This window comes from Gymnoscopelus microlampas (genome assembly GCF_963454915.1).
Source record: "Gymnoscopelus microlampas genome assembly, chromosome: 20".
In the NCBI taxonomy this organism is placed as follows: domain Eukaryota; kingdom Metazoa; phylum Chordata; class Actinopteri; order Myctophiformes; family Myctophidae; genus Gymnoscopelus; species Gymnoscopelus microlampas.
In genome coordinates, this window is record NC_139957.1 from 33646105 (window position 1) to 33665317 (window position 19213).

General features: G+C 42.0%; 1 protein-coding gene across 1 annotated transcript in view; it reads left to right on the top strand.

Moving 5' to 3' along the window:
* LOC311036625 (ryanodine receptor 3) overlaps positions 1 to 19213 on the top strand; it is a gene marked incomplete at its 5' end in the record, with an annotated part of 257158 nt that overhangs the window by 32083 nt on the left and 205862 nt on the right. The window contains one exon of the mRNA XM_084045450.1: positions 637 to 756. Within this exon, the coding sequence (XP_083901576.1) occupies positions 637 to 756 (120 nt within the window). The remainder of the gene's footprint in view (positions 1 to 636; positions 757 to 19213) is intronic.

Sequence of the window (19213 nt, forward strand, 5' to 3'; positions counted from 1 at the left end):
TCTCTGACTATTTTCAGTTTCTTCCTGGAGGCTGAAACCTTGAGGGTCAAACGTGCCAATAGAAAAACAGCCACTTAATGGCACAGTAAAAATATACCCTCCCCCTCATTATCATAACACAACAGGTTTGGGAATGAGGAGGAGGGACTTGGACAGGTGGGTGGTGCTAAGGTGGTGGAGGAGGTGCTAAGGTGAGAACCAGGTATACTTAATGAACTGTAGGCGTGTCCACATAAAAACATAATGTTAACAATTTCTGTACACTTTTTTGAAAAAAATCTTCCTCCTAGTATAACCATAATACCTGATGATTATGTTTTTTTTTGGGGGGGGGGGGGGGGGGGGTCACTGAAAATCACGGCACCCCATCTTTAAAAACCTTGAGAAACACAGCGCTGGGGTTGGGACAGGCTTGTTGTGTGTGGGAGTGTCAGGGTTATCCCTCGGCGCCATCTGCTCGCTCACACACACACACACACACACACACACACACACACACACACACACACACACACACACACACACACACACACACACGCACACACACACACATACGCACATCATGGCACAAGCACCCACACAGTGAGTGAGATGGGGAGAGATAAAGACTGATGTTCTTTCGTTTTGTCCTGACAGGATGATGAAGTGGTGCTTCAGTGCGTGGCCTGCATCCAGAAGGAGAATCGCAAGTTCTGCCTGACCGCCGAGGGGCTCGGCAATCGCCTGTGCTACCTGGAGCCCACGTCGGAGGCTAAGGTAGGGGCTCACAATGACTCTAATGCAATGGTGGAAAATGTTTTACTTAAGTAAAAGTATCAATACTGCAATGTAGAAGTACTCTATGGGGCGGCAGTGGCTCAGGGGTAGAGTGGCCGGGTAGAGTGAGCTGGAAAACCGCAAGGTTCCCAGTTCGATCCCGGGCTGGGGCGCTCCCCTAGAGTTAGTGTCGAAGTGTCCTTGAGCAAGACGCTGAACCCCTAATTGCCCCCGATGAGCAGGTTGGTGCCTTGCATGGTTTCCTCCGCCATCGGTGTATGAATGTGTGTGTGAATGGGTTAATGGCACAATCAATGTAAAGCGCTTCGGATAGAAGCGCTATATAAATGCACCATTTACCATTTACCATTACCATTTACTCTGTTACAAGTAAAAGTCTGGAATGTACTTGAGTAACATTTTAGTACCTATATAGGACAGTGGTCTGGTTCTGTACAGGCCTGTTGTTGTTTTCTACAGAGGAGTGAGACATCTGCATTAAACCTGGTCAGACTTTGCATTTCAACGGTGTCTATGGGCAGGTTCACCATTTGCATCCTGGTCGATCACAAGTGGACATCTCTTCATTCAGGTGTAAATGCACTCAAAGAGGAGGACAATCATCTCCCCTCAGAGACAGTCAGCATGCAGACAACAGAGACAATATTCTGTGCACAATGTCTCAGTTGATGTTAAGATATATTGTTTCAGATACTGTGGCTAGTTAAAATTACTGTGGCTAGTTAAAATTAGCCAAGGGAGGCCCTGGCCTCCCTAGGATAATGTGAGGGGAGTGTGGCTGGTGAGGGGAGTGTAGTGCCCAGGATCACTTAGAAAATTGGCACCGTTTGAAAAATAAGGGTTACAAAAATCGTGGGATAAAAAAAAATATTAAAAAAAGAATCATTTAAAAAACAGTTTTAGTTGCAGTCTGTTAGACAACAATTTATATGCTAGTCTTGACATCAGCCTGCCAGCTCGACAATTGGGTGCCTGACATTATTTTCACAAGATGGCCTTGCACCGACACGCTACATGTGGGGAAGGCTGTGTATGGCGGCATTCGTCTTCTTCTTTCGTCGGCTTCATTTCAGCAGTGAAGAATGTCCTCAACGTAGTGCGAATGTGCGTGCAAAGTTTCACCGCAATCGGACGCTGTATTTATGATTTGCGGCATTTCGTTCAAAACGGGCCACTCCTGCAAACTTTAGATGTCAATCTTAGCCAATCGGGATGGAATATGAAAAATCAAACAGATCAGCCTTGATCACATGATGACTACAGAGATTTGCGTGAAATTTGGATAAGATCTGAAGGAGTAATATCCAAAAATGTAATAAGGTGGCCCTCCTGGTGGTGCTATAAAAGGCATACAGTATGTGAAATGGCAAAGATTTTCCTTGGCCTTTAGGGAGTGCACATACAAAGTTTTACACCGATCGGTGCAGTTATAGGTAAAAACACGAATTGGCCTGTTATAGCACCAACATGAGGCTGATTTGAAAATATTCAAGTGGCATTTCTTCCTCGGCCTAGTGAGAATATGCGTGCTGTGTAATTTTCCCTCCTGTCAGAGGAGTCATTAATTCACACACACAGACAGTGTGTCTTTATCACAATGGCCCTCATTTATCAACGCAGCGTATAAACCGGCGTATATTTTTCCATATATTCGGCCATACACCAACGTCGAAGTCACATTTATCAACGCATCCTACACAGCTGATCCGAGCTTACACTTGGTCCCAGCGTTGATAAATGTCATGGCTGAAACGAGTGTCATTTAAATAACACGCCCTTAAATATTCTCAAAACGCCCCGATTTTACGACATGAAGACGAACCAGAATACGACCAAAGACATGAAAAGCCAATAAGATAGGCTTCCCTCGCTCGCCTCGCCGCACACGCACACGCCCCCCTCCCTCTCTCTCTCTCTCTCTCTCTCTCTCTCTCTCTCTCTCTCTCTCTCTCTCTCTCTCACACACACACACACACGGCCGCCCAGCTGTGTTTTTCATGTTATCCGTACCGTAGCGGTTGTCACGTAGGCTTGTAGCCTACATGAATGACTTATTATGATACCAATCACATCAAAGAATATGTTTGTATATTAATGTATTTAACCCATACCGAGCAGTGTGCGTTCGAGTTACACTGAAATAAAGCCGTCATGTAGGCTATTCCCATTTCCCAGTGAGGCTCGGACCGTCGGATGGGCGAGTCCCGTCCCGCTCCGCATTAATGAGAGATAGCCTGGAGAGAACATTAATGAATGAAGGCTGGTGTGTGTTGAACCATGGGTTAAATGTCTGATCTCCCGGTGGCCATGAAAATATAACAGCAGCGCCGTTGCACCAGCAGAAGCGCTGTATATTTTGAAACTAGCAGATCTACAAGCTCACAACGCGTCGCGATGCGACGCTGGCTTGTGAGCTTGTATATCTGCTATTTTCAATGTAGCCAGATCTACAATCTTTTCTGAATGACTGTTAAAGCAAAAGCAGTTTGTTTAAATTACTTTATAAAATTTTATATTTTCACAGCGATTATTTATTAGTGTAGATATACATTTTGGAGTGGATTATGTGTCTAGATGCCTGTCAGACAGTCAGACAATGTTGCTCTGAGGTCTAGAATGGAATAAACGGGCGCAGCCAACGTCAACAACTGGTCTCGACCAGACGTGAGATCTCAGCGTAAAGTAGGATGAAGCCCACGTCAGGATATATTGATAAATGCCGAAAGGTGCGGTGATCACGCCGTACGCTCATTATTCGGGCTGCACCGCGTTGATAAATGAGGGCCAATATGCCCAAATTTAGATTACTGATTCATATCATAGATATTGCTAAAATGGGCATTCAGGTTGAGCAACGTCATTAGCTATTCCATATCATGATGTCATCACGCAATGATATCACAAAATTATTACATCAGATGTAATTGTCCTTTTAAATGTCATTATTGTATTTTCCAACACAACACCATTCAGGAACTTTTAGCAATAAATAGCCCTACCTTCTAACAACCTCTTCTGTAAATTAGTTGCACTGATTCACAAAGTGGTACAGGTGTGTGAAATGTTTCAATGGACGATACATCTGAAAGGAGGACATAAGAATTACCACCCAGCTGCTGTGGTAGTCGGACACAAGCTGTACTCATTTGGAGGATTCTGTAACAACAGGCGTCAGATTGAAGTCCACATCTTCAACACAGTGTCCCTACGCTGGAGGAAGTTGCCCCCATGGACAAATGGAAGAGGAGAACATCACCTTGAGGTTCCCTGCGCGCGCTGGCACCACACAGCTGTTCTGATAGAAGATATTGTCTACATCTGGGGGGGATGTCCTTACTGTAACGTGCTTTATTCATTTGATGTTGACAACCACAGATGGTCCAAACCCAATATTGCTGGTACTGTTCCAGAGGAGAGGTTCGACCACTCAGCCTGTGTCTTGAGGAAGGTCATGTATATTCATGGAGGAATAACCGAGACTAATAGCCGATGCACTAATGACATGCACATGTTGGACACCACTACAATGGTCTGGTCTTTAATTAACACCAGAGGAACTCCGCCACCTGTTTCAGATAATCACTCTGCCACCATCATCGGGACAAAGATGTTTGTATTTGGGGGCTGTGGGGACAACCTTGGCCGGTTCAACAACATCAGAATGTTTGACACAGAGACCAACTGCTGGCTGAGAATGGCTTCTGCACAGCTTTTTCCAGAAGGACGCGAGGGTCATTCAGCCTTTGCCTACAATGGAGAGCTGTACATAGTTGCTGGCTACAACAGAAAGAAGAACTTCAATGATTTGTGGAAATTCAATACACAGACCTTCTCATGGAAGAAGGTTTACCCCAAAGGAAAAGCCCTGTGTGGTTATGTATCTCGGATGGGTTGTTTCATGGTGGGAGATCTTATCATCCTCTTTGGAGGATGCGACCCACCTGACGACCTGTATATCTTAGATTTAAGTCCTAATTTGAAGATGTTATGCAAGCTGGCAGTTATTCAGTATGGTCTGAAGCAGTCGGAACTCACACATGACATCAGGTGGGAACTGGCTGTCATGACTGCCAACAATAACTGAAAACATAACAGCCCTATAAAAAGAGAAACAAACTGTGATCCCACTGTAAATAAATAAACAAATACATAAATAAATGGATGATGTGGGAAGACGGATTCTCTGCTGGAACTGTTACCTCCACGACCCTCTGGATAAGTGGATGAGCATGGATGGATGGATGGATTCACCACATTAAGACCAGTGTTGATTTCGTCGACTAAAACTATGACGAAAAATGTTCGTCGACTACCTTTTTTAACTGACGAAAACTAAACAAAAACAAATAGATAAATAAGCTAAATTGACTAAAACTAAGACTAAATATATTGGCAATTTCGTCAACAAATAAAAACTAGACTAAAATCCAGAGAGAGATCCAGAGATCCAGTAGAACTAAAATACAAGTTATTTTATGTTTGGTTGCGCTCGGGTGTTGCATGCTGAAAATAGCAGATCTACAAGCTCACAACGTGTCGCGCTGCGACGTGTTGTGAGCTTGTAGATCGGCTATTTTCAGCACGCAACCAATTGTAAAATCAGCCATTACGACACCATCAAGGCACCGCCAAAATACATTGTAGTCGACTAAATCTACAGTTGATTTAGTCGACTAATTTTATGATATTTAGTCGACGAAATTAGACTAAAACTAAAATATTTCAGATGACTAAAACATGACTAAAACTAAATGGAATTTTATTCAAAAGACTATGACTAAAACTACATCAAAGTTTGCTGTCAAAATCAACACTGATTAAGACTAGAGAGACAGACATTCCGTGCATATATACACCTGGAAAACCAGAAAATCTGTGTAAAACTCACATCTCCTTCATTGACTTCACCAGTTCTCAAGTCTCAAGCGAACTGGAGCCACGTGAGGGACCACCGAGTGAGCTAAAGAGAGCGAGATGACGACCCGGAACGTTGCGTCCCGTTCGCTTGAGCCTTCTCATCACCGTTTGAGTTATAGACCGAAAGGCACAGAAACGTAAGTCATGTTTTGGGGACTGCTGTGCTTCCTTCCGGGTTGCAACATTACATTGCAGTGGCAGCGGTGGCCTAGTGGTTAGAGGGGCGGCCTTGATACCGGAAGGTCCCTAGTTCGATTCCCCAATTCATCACATCAATCATGAATCACCGCTGAATAGCCCTTGAGCAAGGCTTCCATGCAGGGTCCGGCTGGAAACAAGTTTCGTACTTAGTCCGACACCCTGGGTAAACAACAAACTTTGCTTTGCTTTGCTTTGCACGGACTGACATCCGTGCAATGTATACTAAATTGTGTGAGATCAGGCTGGACAGACAGACAGACAGACAGACAGACAGACAGAATACTCTCACTTGTCAGGACATACAAACATTATTAGACATTGCTCTTTCTGCATTAGTAGTCATCTTCCAGTGCCCCCAGTAGATGAAGATGCTGTGCCCCCCCCCCCCCCCCCCCCATCATTAATCACCAACAGAGAGGCAGACATGAGTCTGTTCAGTAGATCAGATGTAGCGTCTCATTGAATTCCTGTTGCTGTGAGACTTAAACAGCTCCCACCAGGAGTTGGCGGCACTTTGATGTTTTTGAATCCAATTTCGTAACTTTTCTTTTAATCTTACAAACTCACCTCATTTACCCTCTTGAACTTACTAATTAATGCTGATAATATAACCGTATACAGAATAGAGATAAACTAAAGTGCAACAACTCACCTCATCCAGCTCAATCTTTTATTTTTTTAAGACAAAAAAGGTAAAAGCCTACGAGGTGAGTTCATGAAAATCAGAGGAGGAGAACGATGACTTTATGCTTAGATAAATAACCCAAAATATAGCACACTTTAAGGGAGATATGGTCTGAAAATATCCCTCACAAGCTAAGCGTAACATACTGACAACAAATAAAAAAACGAATTAAACAAAAACAATTGTACAACAAATTGGATGATTCATCCATGTATATATCTATATAAGATTTATTTATTTTCAATGGATTACAGAATGGAGAAAACATTTCTGTAAAAAAATCTAAAAGGATTAATTAGGCTTTGCTAAAAACAAAGCTACAGTAAATTAACTTATCGCAAACACAGACACTTTAAATGTAATCAGTGATCTAACACAAGCTGGCAGTGACACATGCGTAACCTCACATCACCAAGCTTGAAAAAGCAGGAGACATACTCGCAAAGAACAAAGAGAAGATAAGAATGTAACAATAATAAACAACAGTGTCCCGTTCTTTCACCAGAGCGGAGCTTTTTGGAGAGTATGCTGCACTCTGTCAAACTCCGCTCGCTCCGTCTTGCTGTTCATTATAATAGCCTACATGTCAAATGTTCAAACATTGTGTAAACCATCAAGAACAATCGTGATGGCTGTCAATCATTGTCGATGGACACATTTAAAATAAGCATACTTAAAGTAATACTAGGTAACTTTTTCAATAAAACTAAAGTTAAATTGTATATCTTTTGTGAGTGGCAAATGTTTCACAACACCCACTCCATGAATTTCACCCCCGAAAGCCTTTTATTGATATATTTTCTATTGAACGCTGTCGGGGTTGACTTTCCCGCGAAAATGACGTCATCTGGCCGGAAAATGGAAGCGGAAACTACCGCGCTATTAACAAAAAGGAAACTCACGCTGATTTTAAGAGATTGTATGATTTGAAGAACGAAAAATAACAGCAAAAGAAAACACAGCTCACGGTAACTAAAGCTCCACTGGCTAAGAGAAACGATCCACAGATCGTATAAAACAATTAAAAAAACGCTTTTTGAAACGCTTCCGTCTTCCGGTGAAAACAAATGGAATTCTGGGTAACGCAGTAATAAACGAACGGCCTGCAGTGACGGTAATGACCAGCAGAGGCTGCTAATTTTTTTTTTAAATTTGCACTGTACAACTTTAAGTACATTTCTAACGGAGTAAAATGAAAGGGCACTTTAATAAAGCATACTTATTATGTAACACAAGGCATGAAACTAAGTGTAGGAGAAACCATTATTTAAAAAAAAAAAGAAAATAGCCAATCTACAAGGTCACAACGCGTCTGGTGTTTTTTTTAAAGAATTTTTTTCACTTAGAGTAGCCAATTCTTTTTTACCCCTTTTTCTCACGCATCTGTGTAACCACTTAAAACCATTATTTTATACTTTGGCTATTCAAAAATAGCAGATAAAAAAAATAGCAGCGGCACCGAGTGCTGCGCTGTGAGCTATTTTTGAAAAATCTTGAACATTTGTGCAAATCTTTGAATATATGTATTTCTTTAAGCAAACATTTTTTTTACTCAAATCTTTGCTTCTGGGGGGTCCCTGGAACAAAATATTTTTAGATGGGGGTCCGCGGCCAAATACATATACTTTTGGGGGTCCTTGACATGAAAAAAGTTTGAGCACCACTGGTATTATAGCAACATAAGTGTTTCAGAAAACTGTTAGACCGTTATTAGAAGACATTTTGTAGAATGGTATATATCACGTCTTTTAATGGGTTAAAGGTTTCATGAAGTTCAGTTTTACCACACATTAAAAGTCTTTGTCATGGTCCTTCAAACGTGTATAAAAAGTATTAACAAAAAAATCCACTCCATTGATCCATGGCGGGTGTTTTTTTCTCACATTTCTAAAGCCTTTTCAACTGCAATGAAAAAATAAATCTTTGCCTGCGGGTGTCGCTGAGGGATTGAGGGGATTTTGCCTGTCAATCATCGCCTCTGCTCCGCCCCCCCCAAAGGAAAGGATAGGGGAGGGGAGGGGCGAGGAGGAGAGTGGGCGGGATTAATCGGCTGTGACTTCACTGCCCAAGGGCCAAGCTCAGATTACTTTTCAGCCTAATTATTCAGAAAACCTCAGACCACAGAAAATCCACTGAATGTTCAAAGTTCAGATCTTTTGGGTGTAATTGAGGTCATAAAACCCCCCAAAAAACATAAAAAAAAAAAAAGTGAAAATGAATGTCATAGAACCTTTAAGTACCACCAAAATGGACAGGGCGAGTTTCATCAAAAGGAAGGAACAACAGACCGCGCGGCCGTTGTTGACGAGGAGACTATCTACCACCCTCAGTGACGGCTGCGTCGCGTCTCCGTGGGCCTCGCCGTCAGAAGAGATCATTCCCAGAAATTACACCCGTTGGTCTCTTATGATGGATCGTTCCATAAACGGTTTGTGCCGTTGTCGGCAGTTAATTGGCTCAACCATTGAAACTGCAGCTGGACGCGGGGCCTCCATGTCGGTGCTGACGCGTTCACTCGCTCTCATGCAACAAAGTGCAGCGATTTAACCCGCTCAATCCGGGATCCGGGACGCACGTCTGTCATTTTTCTATTTCTTTGGCTATTCAAAAATAGCAGATCTACAAGCTCATAGCGCGGCACCGAGTGCCGCGCTATGAGCTTGTAGATCTGCTATTTTTTGAAAAAATCGTGAAAAAATTTGCACATTTTTTTATAGTGTGTATATATTGTTTTAAAGCGAACATTTGTAACTCAAATCTTTGCTTCTGGGGGTCCCTGGGACAAAATATGGTTTTCTTGTCAAGGACCCCCAGAAATTATATGTATTTGGCCGTGGACCCCCATCTCAAAATATTGAGCCAAAGATTTGAGTTAAAAATGTTCGGTTTCAAAAATATATATAGTCAAAGATTTTCACGAAAACGTTCAAAAATAGCAGATCTACAATCTGATAGCGCGGCACAAAGTGACGCGCTATGAGCTTGTAGATCTTCTATTTTTTAATTGCCAAAGTATGAAATAATGGTTAAAGCGGTTAAAATGATGGTGATGCTATACTAACTAAAATGACGCAGGTGTTTTCCCGATTTTAATGGTTTAAGGCGCCAAGGCGTAACGGGAGAACATTATGAGGCACGAGGATGACCTTTTTATCCTCTCATCCTCAACCAATTCTCAACACAAACGTTAAGCTGAAATACCGTGGACGGACGTTCGAGCATTGCCTGTGTTGGGAAATGGCTGTAGTATGCTTTCCTCGTCGCCGTTCGCCTTCTTTAGCACGCCGTTATTGTCTCCCACTGTTGCAGAGCCTGTTGACAGCCAGGTCTAATTGGCTTTTTCCACATTGATTGCGCGTTTAATCATAATCCATTAGCGCTGCCTGAGATTAATTTCACTGCAGCAAGCAGCACGCACGCACGCACGCACGCACGCACGCACGCACGCACGCACGCACGCACGCACGCACCCACACACGCACCCACACACACACACACACACACACACACACACACACAATTGCAATAGCAATGGTCTTTTTATACACACATCATACAGTATGAATCTTAAACTAACAATTCTTTCATGCACATTTTTCCTCCTTTTCTTGTCTATTTTTGGTCTATTCTAATTTGTTTACTTTTTAACTTAATGTGATGTGACAAAGTTGATTGATTGACACAACACAACACAACACAACACAACACAACACAACACAACACAACACAACACAACACAACACAACACAACACAACACAAACCATCCACCGTCACGCCAATCTTAACCCATTAAGACTGGGAACTCATCTGTGTCATTTTTAGATTTCTTTGGCTATTCTTTTTTTTATAATCGAGAAAATGTGTGCAAATCTTTGAATATATATATATTTTTTAAAGCGAAAATTTGTAAGTCAAATCTTTGCTTCTGGGGGTCCTTTATTATGTAAAATATTTTGAGAGGGGGGGTCGGCGCCAAATACATGACAACCACTGATATACAGCAACATACAGTTTTTTCAGAAAACTGTTAGGATTTAGAAGACATTTGTGGAATCCCCAGAAGCAAAGATTTGAGTTACAAATGTTCGAATATATGCTACATTAAAAGATTTGCACACATTTTCACGTTTTTTTTTCTTTCAAAAATAGCAGATCTACAAGCTCGTAGCGCGGCACCAAGTGCCGCGCTACGAGCTTGTAGATCTGCTATTTTTGAATAGCCCAAAGAAATCTAAAAAAGAAAGACACGGATTTGATTTGTTCCCGGTCTTAATGGCGTTAACCTAGGATGGAAGCCTGAGTGTGTGTGTGTGTGTGTGTGTGTGTGTGTGTGTGTGTGTGTGTGTGTGTGTGTGTGTGTGTGTGTGTGTGTGTGTGTGTGTGTGTGTGTGTGTGTGTGTGTGTGTGTGTGTGTGTGTGTGTGTGTGTGTGTGTGTGTGTGTGTGTGTGTGCGTGCGTGCGTGCCTTCATAACAGGTATCATCTCCGCTCTCATCCTCTCAGTGGGAGGAGGAGGTGCAGGGGGGTTGGGCTGGTATATAGGATAAGGATCCTTCCTCCTTTTCCTTGCACCAAAAAAAAAAACATTGGACGGTAATTACACCCGACAGGCATGATGGATGCTCTGTCCCGTCTGCCACTTTGTCTTCATTGACTACCGTTTCGTTTGTATGAAAAGGCTTCACCCCCCGTAGGGTGGGGTAGAGAGAGAGAGAGAGAGAGAGAGAGAGAGAGAGAGAGAGAGAGAGAGAGAGAGAGAGAGAGAGAGAGAGAGAGAGAGAGAGAGAGAGAGAGAGAGAGAGAGAGAGAGAGAGAGAGAGAGAGAGAGAGAGAGAGAGAGAGAGAGAGAGAGAGAGAGAGAGAGAGAGAGAGAGAGAGAGAGAGAAAAAAAAACTAAAAAACATTGAGCTAACTAAAATGGTAATTCAGGAGTCGGATGGGAGGATTTGCCCGGGATGCACCCGTTTTCTCTGTGTGCTAAGAGACACCGTGAAGACGGGGGGGGAGGGCTGACATGGCAACATCAATCAGTCCATGAGTATAGCTGTAGTTGATTGTGATGTATATGATCAGTAAAGCACTCCACTCCTCCACTGACCACTGGCAGTAAAGCACCTTTACTCAAGCACTGTACTTAAAGGTACAGGTCTAAGTGGTTTTCTTTGGCTAAAATACGCGTTAAATAGCTCTATATTCTGATAGTACTCATTGCTATATAGAGAGTGTTTGTTCAGTAACAGGAGTCTCTGTCCAGCTCTTTATTAAACAGAAAATGCATTTTCGGGTCGGGAAACCATTTTTATCCAATCCGGATCGAGAACTCAGACAGGATACAGATTAAACGAGTGAAATTAGAAGTGATGACACAGAGAAATGAGCAGACACAATTGGAACTGGATCACTATCAAAATGAAGCTGATACATGGGTACTCTCTCCTGATTGGCTGAAATGTTGTCACCTACCTGAAAATGTATTTTCTGTTTATTAAAGAGCTGGAGAGACATGGAGACCCCCTGTTACTGAACAAACACTCTATAGCAATGATTACTATCACAATATAGAGCTTTAACCTTTTAACATAAAGCTTTTTGTTTTAACCAAAACATATCACTTACCCCACCTTTTAAGCTTCTTCTTTTTTTTACTTGAGTATTATTATTTTTTGATACTTTATACTTCTACTCCACTACTGTAGCCTACATCTCAGAGTCAAAATTTTGCTTCTAACTCCTCTACAGTTACTTGACAGCTTTAGTTACTAGTTACTTTGTAGATTTGACGCGTTGTGAGCTTGTAGATCGGCTATTTTCAAAAGCTTTCTATACATTTTGAAAACTTGAAATGGGACATTTCTGCATAATGGGCACTTTTAATTTAGGTATTTTTTTTAAGATTGAACTTTCACCTGTAACAGAGTATTTCTACATTGCAGTATTGATACTTTTACTTACTGCAAGTACGAACATGTAGTATGTTTTACACCACTGACCGTAGAGAGACAGACAGACAGACAGACAGACAGACAGACAGACAGACAGACAGACAGACAGACAGACCTTTTATTGATTTTGTTGCCTGTTTACACATATTGCCCAAGAGTATAAAAGTTAAGGAGATTCCTCCGATTTTAACGAGCACATTAGGAGGTCAACTCCTTGGGGTAATCAGCCTCAAACCCTTCCGTGACCTTTCTCCCTAGAGACATATATAAACATATAAACATGTCCCGGCGTGGAGCTATCCCTCCTCTTCGGTCTTGCCGGGCCATAAAACAAAAAGCAGCGTCATGTAAAGCTGTCCCCGCCAGTGGTGCAAAGTAACTAAGTACATTTACTCAAGTGCTGTACTTAAGTACAATTTTGAGGTGCTTTTCACTTTTACAAACCATGGGGGCTCTATCTCCTTCAGCAGTGGTGGAAAAAGTACTCACATTTTTTTACTTAAGTAAAAGTATCAATACTCCGTTACAAAGTAAAAGTCCGGAATTCAAAATTGACTTGAGTAAAAGTACAAAAGTATTGGCATCAAAATGCACTTAAAGTACCAAAAGTAGAAAGTACTCATTGTGCAGAATGTACCATTTCACACATTTTCCCCAGCAAAATTAGTTAATAAAGCGTCACAATAATATTAACCCCTTTATCCATATTGTATACTTTCAAAAATAGCAGATATACAAGCTCCTCGGTGCCGCACTACGAGCTTGTAGATCTGCTGTTTTTTGAAAAATCGTGAACATAGATTTTGTGCAAATCTTCGAATATATAAAGCGAACATTTGTAACTCAAATCTTTGCTTCTGGGGGGTTCCCTGTAACAATACATATCATTTTGGGGTGTCCTTGACATGAAAAAGTTTGAGAACCACTGCTTTAAGAGTTGGGAGAGTCCTTATGTAGATACAGTAGGTATCTGTGAGCGCGTGGTTGTGTTTATGTGTGTGTGTGTGTGTGTGTGTGTGTGTGTGTGTGTGTGTGTGTGTGTGTGTGTGTGTGTGTGTGTGTGTGTGTGTGTGTGTGTGTGTGTGTGTGTGTGTGTGTGTGTGTGTGTGTGTGTGTGTGTGTGTGTGTGTTTCATGCTCCGTCAAACATGATGGATGCAAAAGACTTACCAACCTTTAAAAGAAATCAATATCTTTCTTCTCCCATAACGAGACAAGTCCTTCAAGTCCATTTCAAGTGTAAGTTCTTGGGCCCCAGAGACCACCTGGAAAGGAGATACTTGGCGTCGGTGCAACATCGTGTCACTTCTCGTTTGTTTTTGCCGTATTACGGCTCAAACCCCTAATTCTGAAATCTATACTTTAACCCTTTAAGACCGGGAATGCATCTGTGAGATTTCTTTGGCTATGGGGACCAGAAAGTAGTCCTTTTACATTCCATCTACACCATTGGTTCATACCATATGAAGGCCATTTCTTGGGACTTTGCATATAAAGTTATGCCAGTAATACAAGCCCGGATCATATACGTGCCTCGCTTAGGGTGCGAGAGAGAGAGAGAGAGAGAGAGAGAGAGAGAGAGACAGAGACAGAGACAGAGACAGATGTATATGTATGTATGTGTCTGTATGTTTATGTGTCAGTCACATTGCAGATTAAATGCATGTTATCAGTAAACTCATTTATGTGGTTCAACTAAAGCAACATGACTAAAATATTCCTAGTACACAGACTGGAACTCATACAGGCTGCTGGAATGCAGAATTCCTATTTTGTTATTGAATGAATGTTAATAAGCATGGTCCTAATGCCAGCTCAGCATCACAAAGCTACATTATAATTTTCCCTCCTGTCAGAGGAGTCATTCATTCACACACACAGATAGTGTGTCTTTATCACAATATGCCCAAATTTAGATTACTGATGTCATATTACTGACACAATTCATATAGATATTGCTAAAATGGCCATTCAGGTTGAGTAACGTCATTAGCTATTCCATATAATGATGTCATCACGCAATGATATCACAACATCATTATTAGATCAGATGTTATTGTCCTTTTAAATGTCATTATTGTATTTTCCAACACAACACCATTCAGGAACTTTTAGCAATAAATAGCCCTACCTTCTAACAACCTCTTCTGTAAATTAGTTGCACTGATTCACAAAGTGGTACTGGTGTGTGAAATGTTTCAATGGACGATACATCTGAAAGGAGGACATAAGGATTACTACCCAGCTGCTGTGGTAGTCGGACACAAGCTGTACTCATTTGGAGGATACGTTGACGAGAACGACAGTGATCAGATTGAAGTCCACATCTTCAACACAGTGTCCCTACGCTGGAGGAAGTTGCCCCCATGGACAAATGGAAGAGGAGAACATCACCTTGAGGTTCCCTGCGTGCGCAGGTACCACACAGCTGTTCTGGTAGAAGATATTGTCTACATCTGGGGGGGATTTCCTTACTGTAACGTGCTTTATTCATTTGATGTTGACAACCACAGATGGTCCAAACCTAATATCGCTGGTACTGTTCCAGAAGAGAGGTTCGACCACTCAGCCTGTGTCTTGAGGAAGGTCATGTATATTCATGGAGGAATAACCAAGACTAATAGCCGATGCACTAATGACATGCACAAGTTGGACACCACTACAATGGTCTGGTCTTTAATTAACACCAGAGGAACTCCACCACCTGTTCCCTGGTATCACTCTGCCACCATCATCGGGACAAAGATGTTTGTAGTTGGGGGCGATAGGGACAACAACATCAGAATGTTTGACACAGAGACCAACTGCTGGCTGAGTCTGAGAATGGCTTCTGCACAGCTTTTTCCAGAAGGACGCCAGGGTCATTCAGCCTTTGCCTACAATGGAGAGCTGTACATATTTGCCAGCTACAAACGACAGCATGATGATCTGTGGAAATTCAATCCACAGACCTTCTCATGGAAGAAGGTTGACCCCAAAGGAAAAGCCCTGTGTGGTTATGTATCTCGGATGGGTTGTTGCATGGTGGGAGATCTTATCATCCTCTTTGGAGGATGCAACCCACCTGATGACCTGTATATCTTAGATTTAAGTCCTAATTTGAAGATGTTATGCAAGCTGGCAGTTATTCAGTATGGTCTGAAGCAGTCGGAACTCACACATGACATCAGGTGGGAACTGGCTGTCATGACTTCCAACAATAACTGAAAACATAACAGCCCTATAAAAAGAGAAACAAACTGTGATCCCACTGTAAATAAATAAACAAATACATAAATAAATGGATGATGTGGGAAGACGGATTCTCTGCTGGAACTGTTACCTCCACGACCCTCTGGATAAGTGGATGAACATGGATGGATGGATGGATGGATTCACCACATTAAGACTAGAGAGAGAGACAGACAGACAGACAGAAAAAAAATCATCTGCACATCTGCTGGGTGGAAGCAGAAGAGTAATTTCCCCTGCCCTGGGGACCAGAAAGTAGTCCTTTTCCATTCCATCTACACCATTGGTTCATACCAATGAAAGTACTTTTCCTTTTGGTACTTTAACTCTCTCAGTGCCAATGAAATGAAGAAATATGTTCATACTGTGCCAGCAATTTTTTTTTAATTTTTTTCAAAGTAAAAAAAAAGTGCTTAGGAAGCGAGATACAGCCCTTTTCAGTTATAAGTTAAACAAGGAGTGGATGGAGCTGCAAATCTTCAGATAATGATATATTGGGTTCTGAAAAAAAAAATGAAAAAAAAAAAATAGACTCGGGTTAACTCGTTCTGGCACTGAGGGCATTCAGAAAAAACTCGGGATAACTCGTGGCTTGGCACTGAGAGAGTTAAGTACATCTTGATACCAATACTTTTGTACTTTTGAACACCAGGCCTTTTACTTGTAACAGAGTATTTCTACATTGCACTATTGATACTTTTTTACTTACGTAAAACATTTGAGTACTTTTTAGCGGTGCCAGCCGCTCTACCTTTGACTATGTCCGTCCGTATGTCCGTATGTCCGTCTGTCCGTTTGTCCGTCTGTCCGTTTGTCCGTATGTCCGTTTGAGCACGGGCTTTAAACAGCTATAACTCCAGTTCGCAGCATGCCAGCAAGTCCAAATTTGGTATGTGGACTTAGACCACCAACAGGGACGAGCATTGACTGCTGAAGCCCCGCCCCACCCTATTATAGCGCCACCAGGAGGCCACTGGCTTTAAACAGCTATAACTCCATTTTGCAGCATGCCACCAAGTCCAAATTTGGTATGTGGACTTACACCACCAATAGGGACGAGCATTAATTGCTGAAGCCCCGCCCCGCCCTATTATAGCGCCACCAGGAGGCCACTCATCAAAGGCACCGCTTCCTTCACACAGGGTGTGATTTTTCCACCACTGGTGAGCGGCCCCTATGAGTGGCACCGGCTTTGCTCCTCATGGTCTTAGTGTCCTATAGTCTATAGGCTCACGATATAAAAGGCTGCTGTTAGGCTGCACTATGCTGTTATAAATGTAGCTATAAATGAAGTGCCCGAGCCTGGCCCCAAGCCCGACAAATATGGGACAAATTCGTCCCGACCCGTAAAAAAACAAATGTGCACGCCGCTGGTTTACACCTCAAGTGCGCCCCCCCCCCCCCCCCCCCCCCCCCACCCAAACTCTTAAGTTATAGGCGTCCCCTGGCCTGGATACAGCAGTTCATCACAAATCCTGCTGATCTCAGGGATAATACGTTGTGTAACTTTAACCCAGAACTAGGTCATCTAAAGTTTTGAATTGAGGTTATAGTCTTCCTATACCTGTGAAATGAACCACTTACTTGAGAACAAGTAGAGAAGCAGTGCACTGTATGTAAAGGAGGCCAGGCTAGGCAGAGGCTTTCTGCTGGGATCATTTATCCTGTGTCCGTTTCCAGCTGTGTGTCTCCATCCTGTTCTACTACTGTACTGTACCTCATTATGTCACTGAACGGCCTGCGTCATTGCTCCCCCTCCCATCTAATCCAGTGTGTCCCATGTCGTTGGTCGGGACCCATTTTCATGGGTCGAGTTCAATTTTTCTTTACCTGGAACGCATCTGTGTCATTTTTTTTTGATTTGAGCTAAAAAGCATTATTTTGCACTTTTGGCTATTCAAAAATAGCAGATCTACAAGCTCATAGCGCGGCACCGAGTGCCGCGCTATGAGCTTGTAGATCTGCTATTTTTGAAAAATTGTGAAAATGTGTGCAAATCTTTGAATATGTATATTTTGAAAGCTAACATTTTTTAACTCAAATCTTTGCTTCTGGGGGGTCCCTGGAACAATATATTTTGAGATGGGGGTCCACGGCCAAATATAATAATTTTGGGGGTCCTTGACATGAAAAGGTTTGAGCACCACTGATAGAAACATACATTTTTCAGAATACTTTTGGGATTTAGAAGACATTTCTAGAATCGGCTTCAGGTCTTAATGGGTAAAAAAAAAATGGTAGTAAATAGCAAGTAAATCATATTGTTTCCTTTGTTTTAATTACGTCTTTGCAGATTTTGTCCTACTGTAAATTAAATTAGTTTAAGCATATAGTTTGCTGCTTATCAGAAATGGGAATTCAAAAATATGTTTTAAAGATATTTTAAAATATATTTTCATGAGCGTAAATGGCGAACAGATGACGGCTTCCTCTCTCTGCTTTTGGGAGGTGTAGTTCCAGACACTATATGTAGTTCCAGACACTATAATACAGTAGTTGTCTGGCTGTACGTGAGACTACTGATTCCTGTGGTGTTCAAAAGGCATATCCACTGCACTGTGATTGGTCGGTCAAGTTGTCAATCGAAAATGTAAACAGGAAGTGCAAACGTGATGATACTTGTTGAGTTCTACACTCTGGTTTTGGCTGTTGTTGATTCTTTGAACATTTGTGAGGTGGAAACAGAAATCACTTGACGCCATACTATACAGTAAGCCTTCCACTTTCAACCTGTTGTCCCTTCTTTGGGCATATTTTTGCAAAATTGTGAAAAATCGGTGCAAATCTTTGAGTACATATATTTCCCTGGAACAAAATATTTTGAGATGGGGGGGGGTCCGCGGCCAAATACATATCATTTTGGGTGGTCCTTGACATGAAAAGGTTTGAGAACCATTGATATTATAGCAACATACGTTAAAAAATAAATAATGTTAGGCGAATTCCGAACATTGCTCGCCCACAATAAGCTATCTGACCTGGCGGAGAAATGTGCACATTTGTGGAGTTGTGGAGTAAACGAGGAGCACTCGTTCTAGTTTTCCTTTTTCTTTTGTCAAACATTTTTCAAATGATTAAAATGGAGAAAATAGCAGATCTACACCTTCTCAACGCATCCCAACGCGACGTGAGAGTGTAGGTCAGCAATCTGTGCTGCTTGTCATATGACAAAGTATTTAAAGGGCTCAAGTGACTATCACTTATCCAAGACAATTGGGGACCGTGGTCAAGTTCTATCTGGTTCTTGCCCTGTGTCAGCGGACTTTCTGGGGTTTTCTCCTCTCACTCCATCTTAGTAGGCCTGGCATCTAAAGGAGAATATCTTCAGTATTATATAAAGCAGTGTTTTTCAAACTTGTTCATTTCAAGGACCCCCAGTTTTGTATGCATGATTAGACCACGGTCCCCCATAACTCTGAGCTTACAAATCGGGTCCATTTGGTTCTTAACTATCAATAATT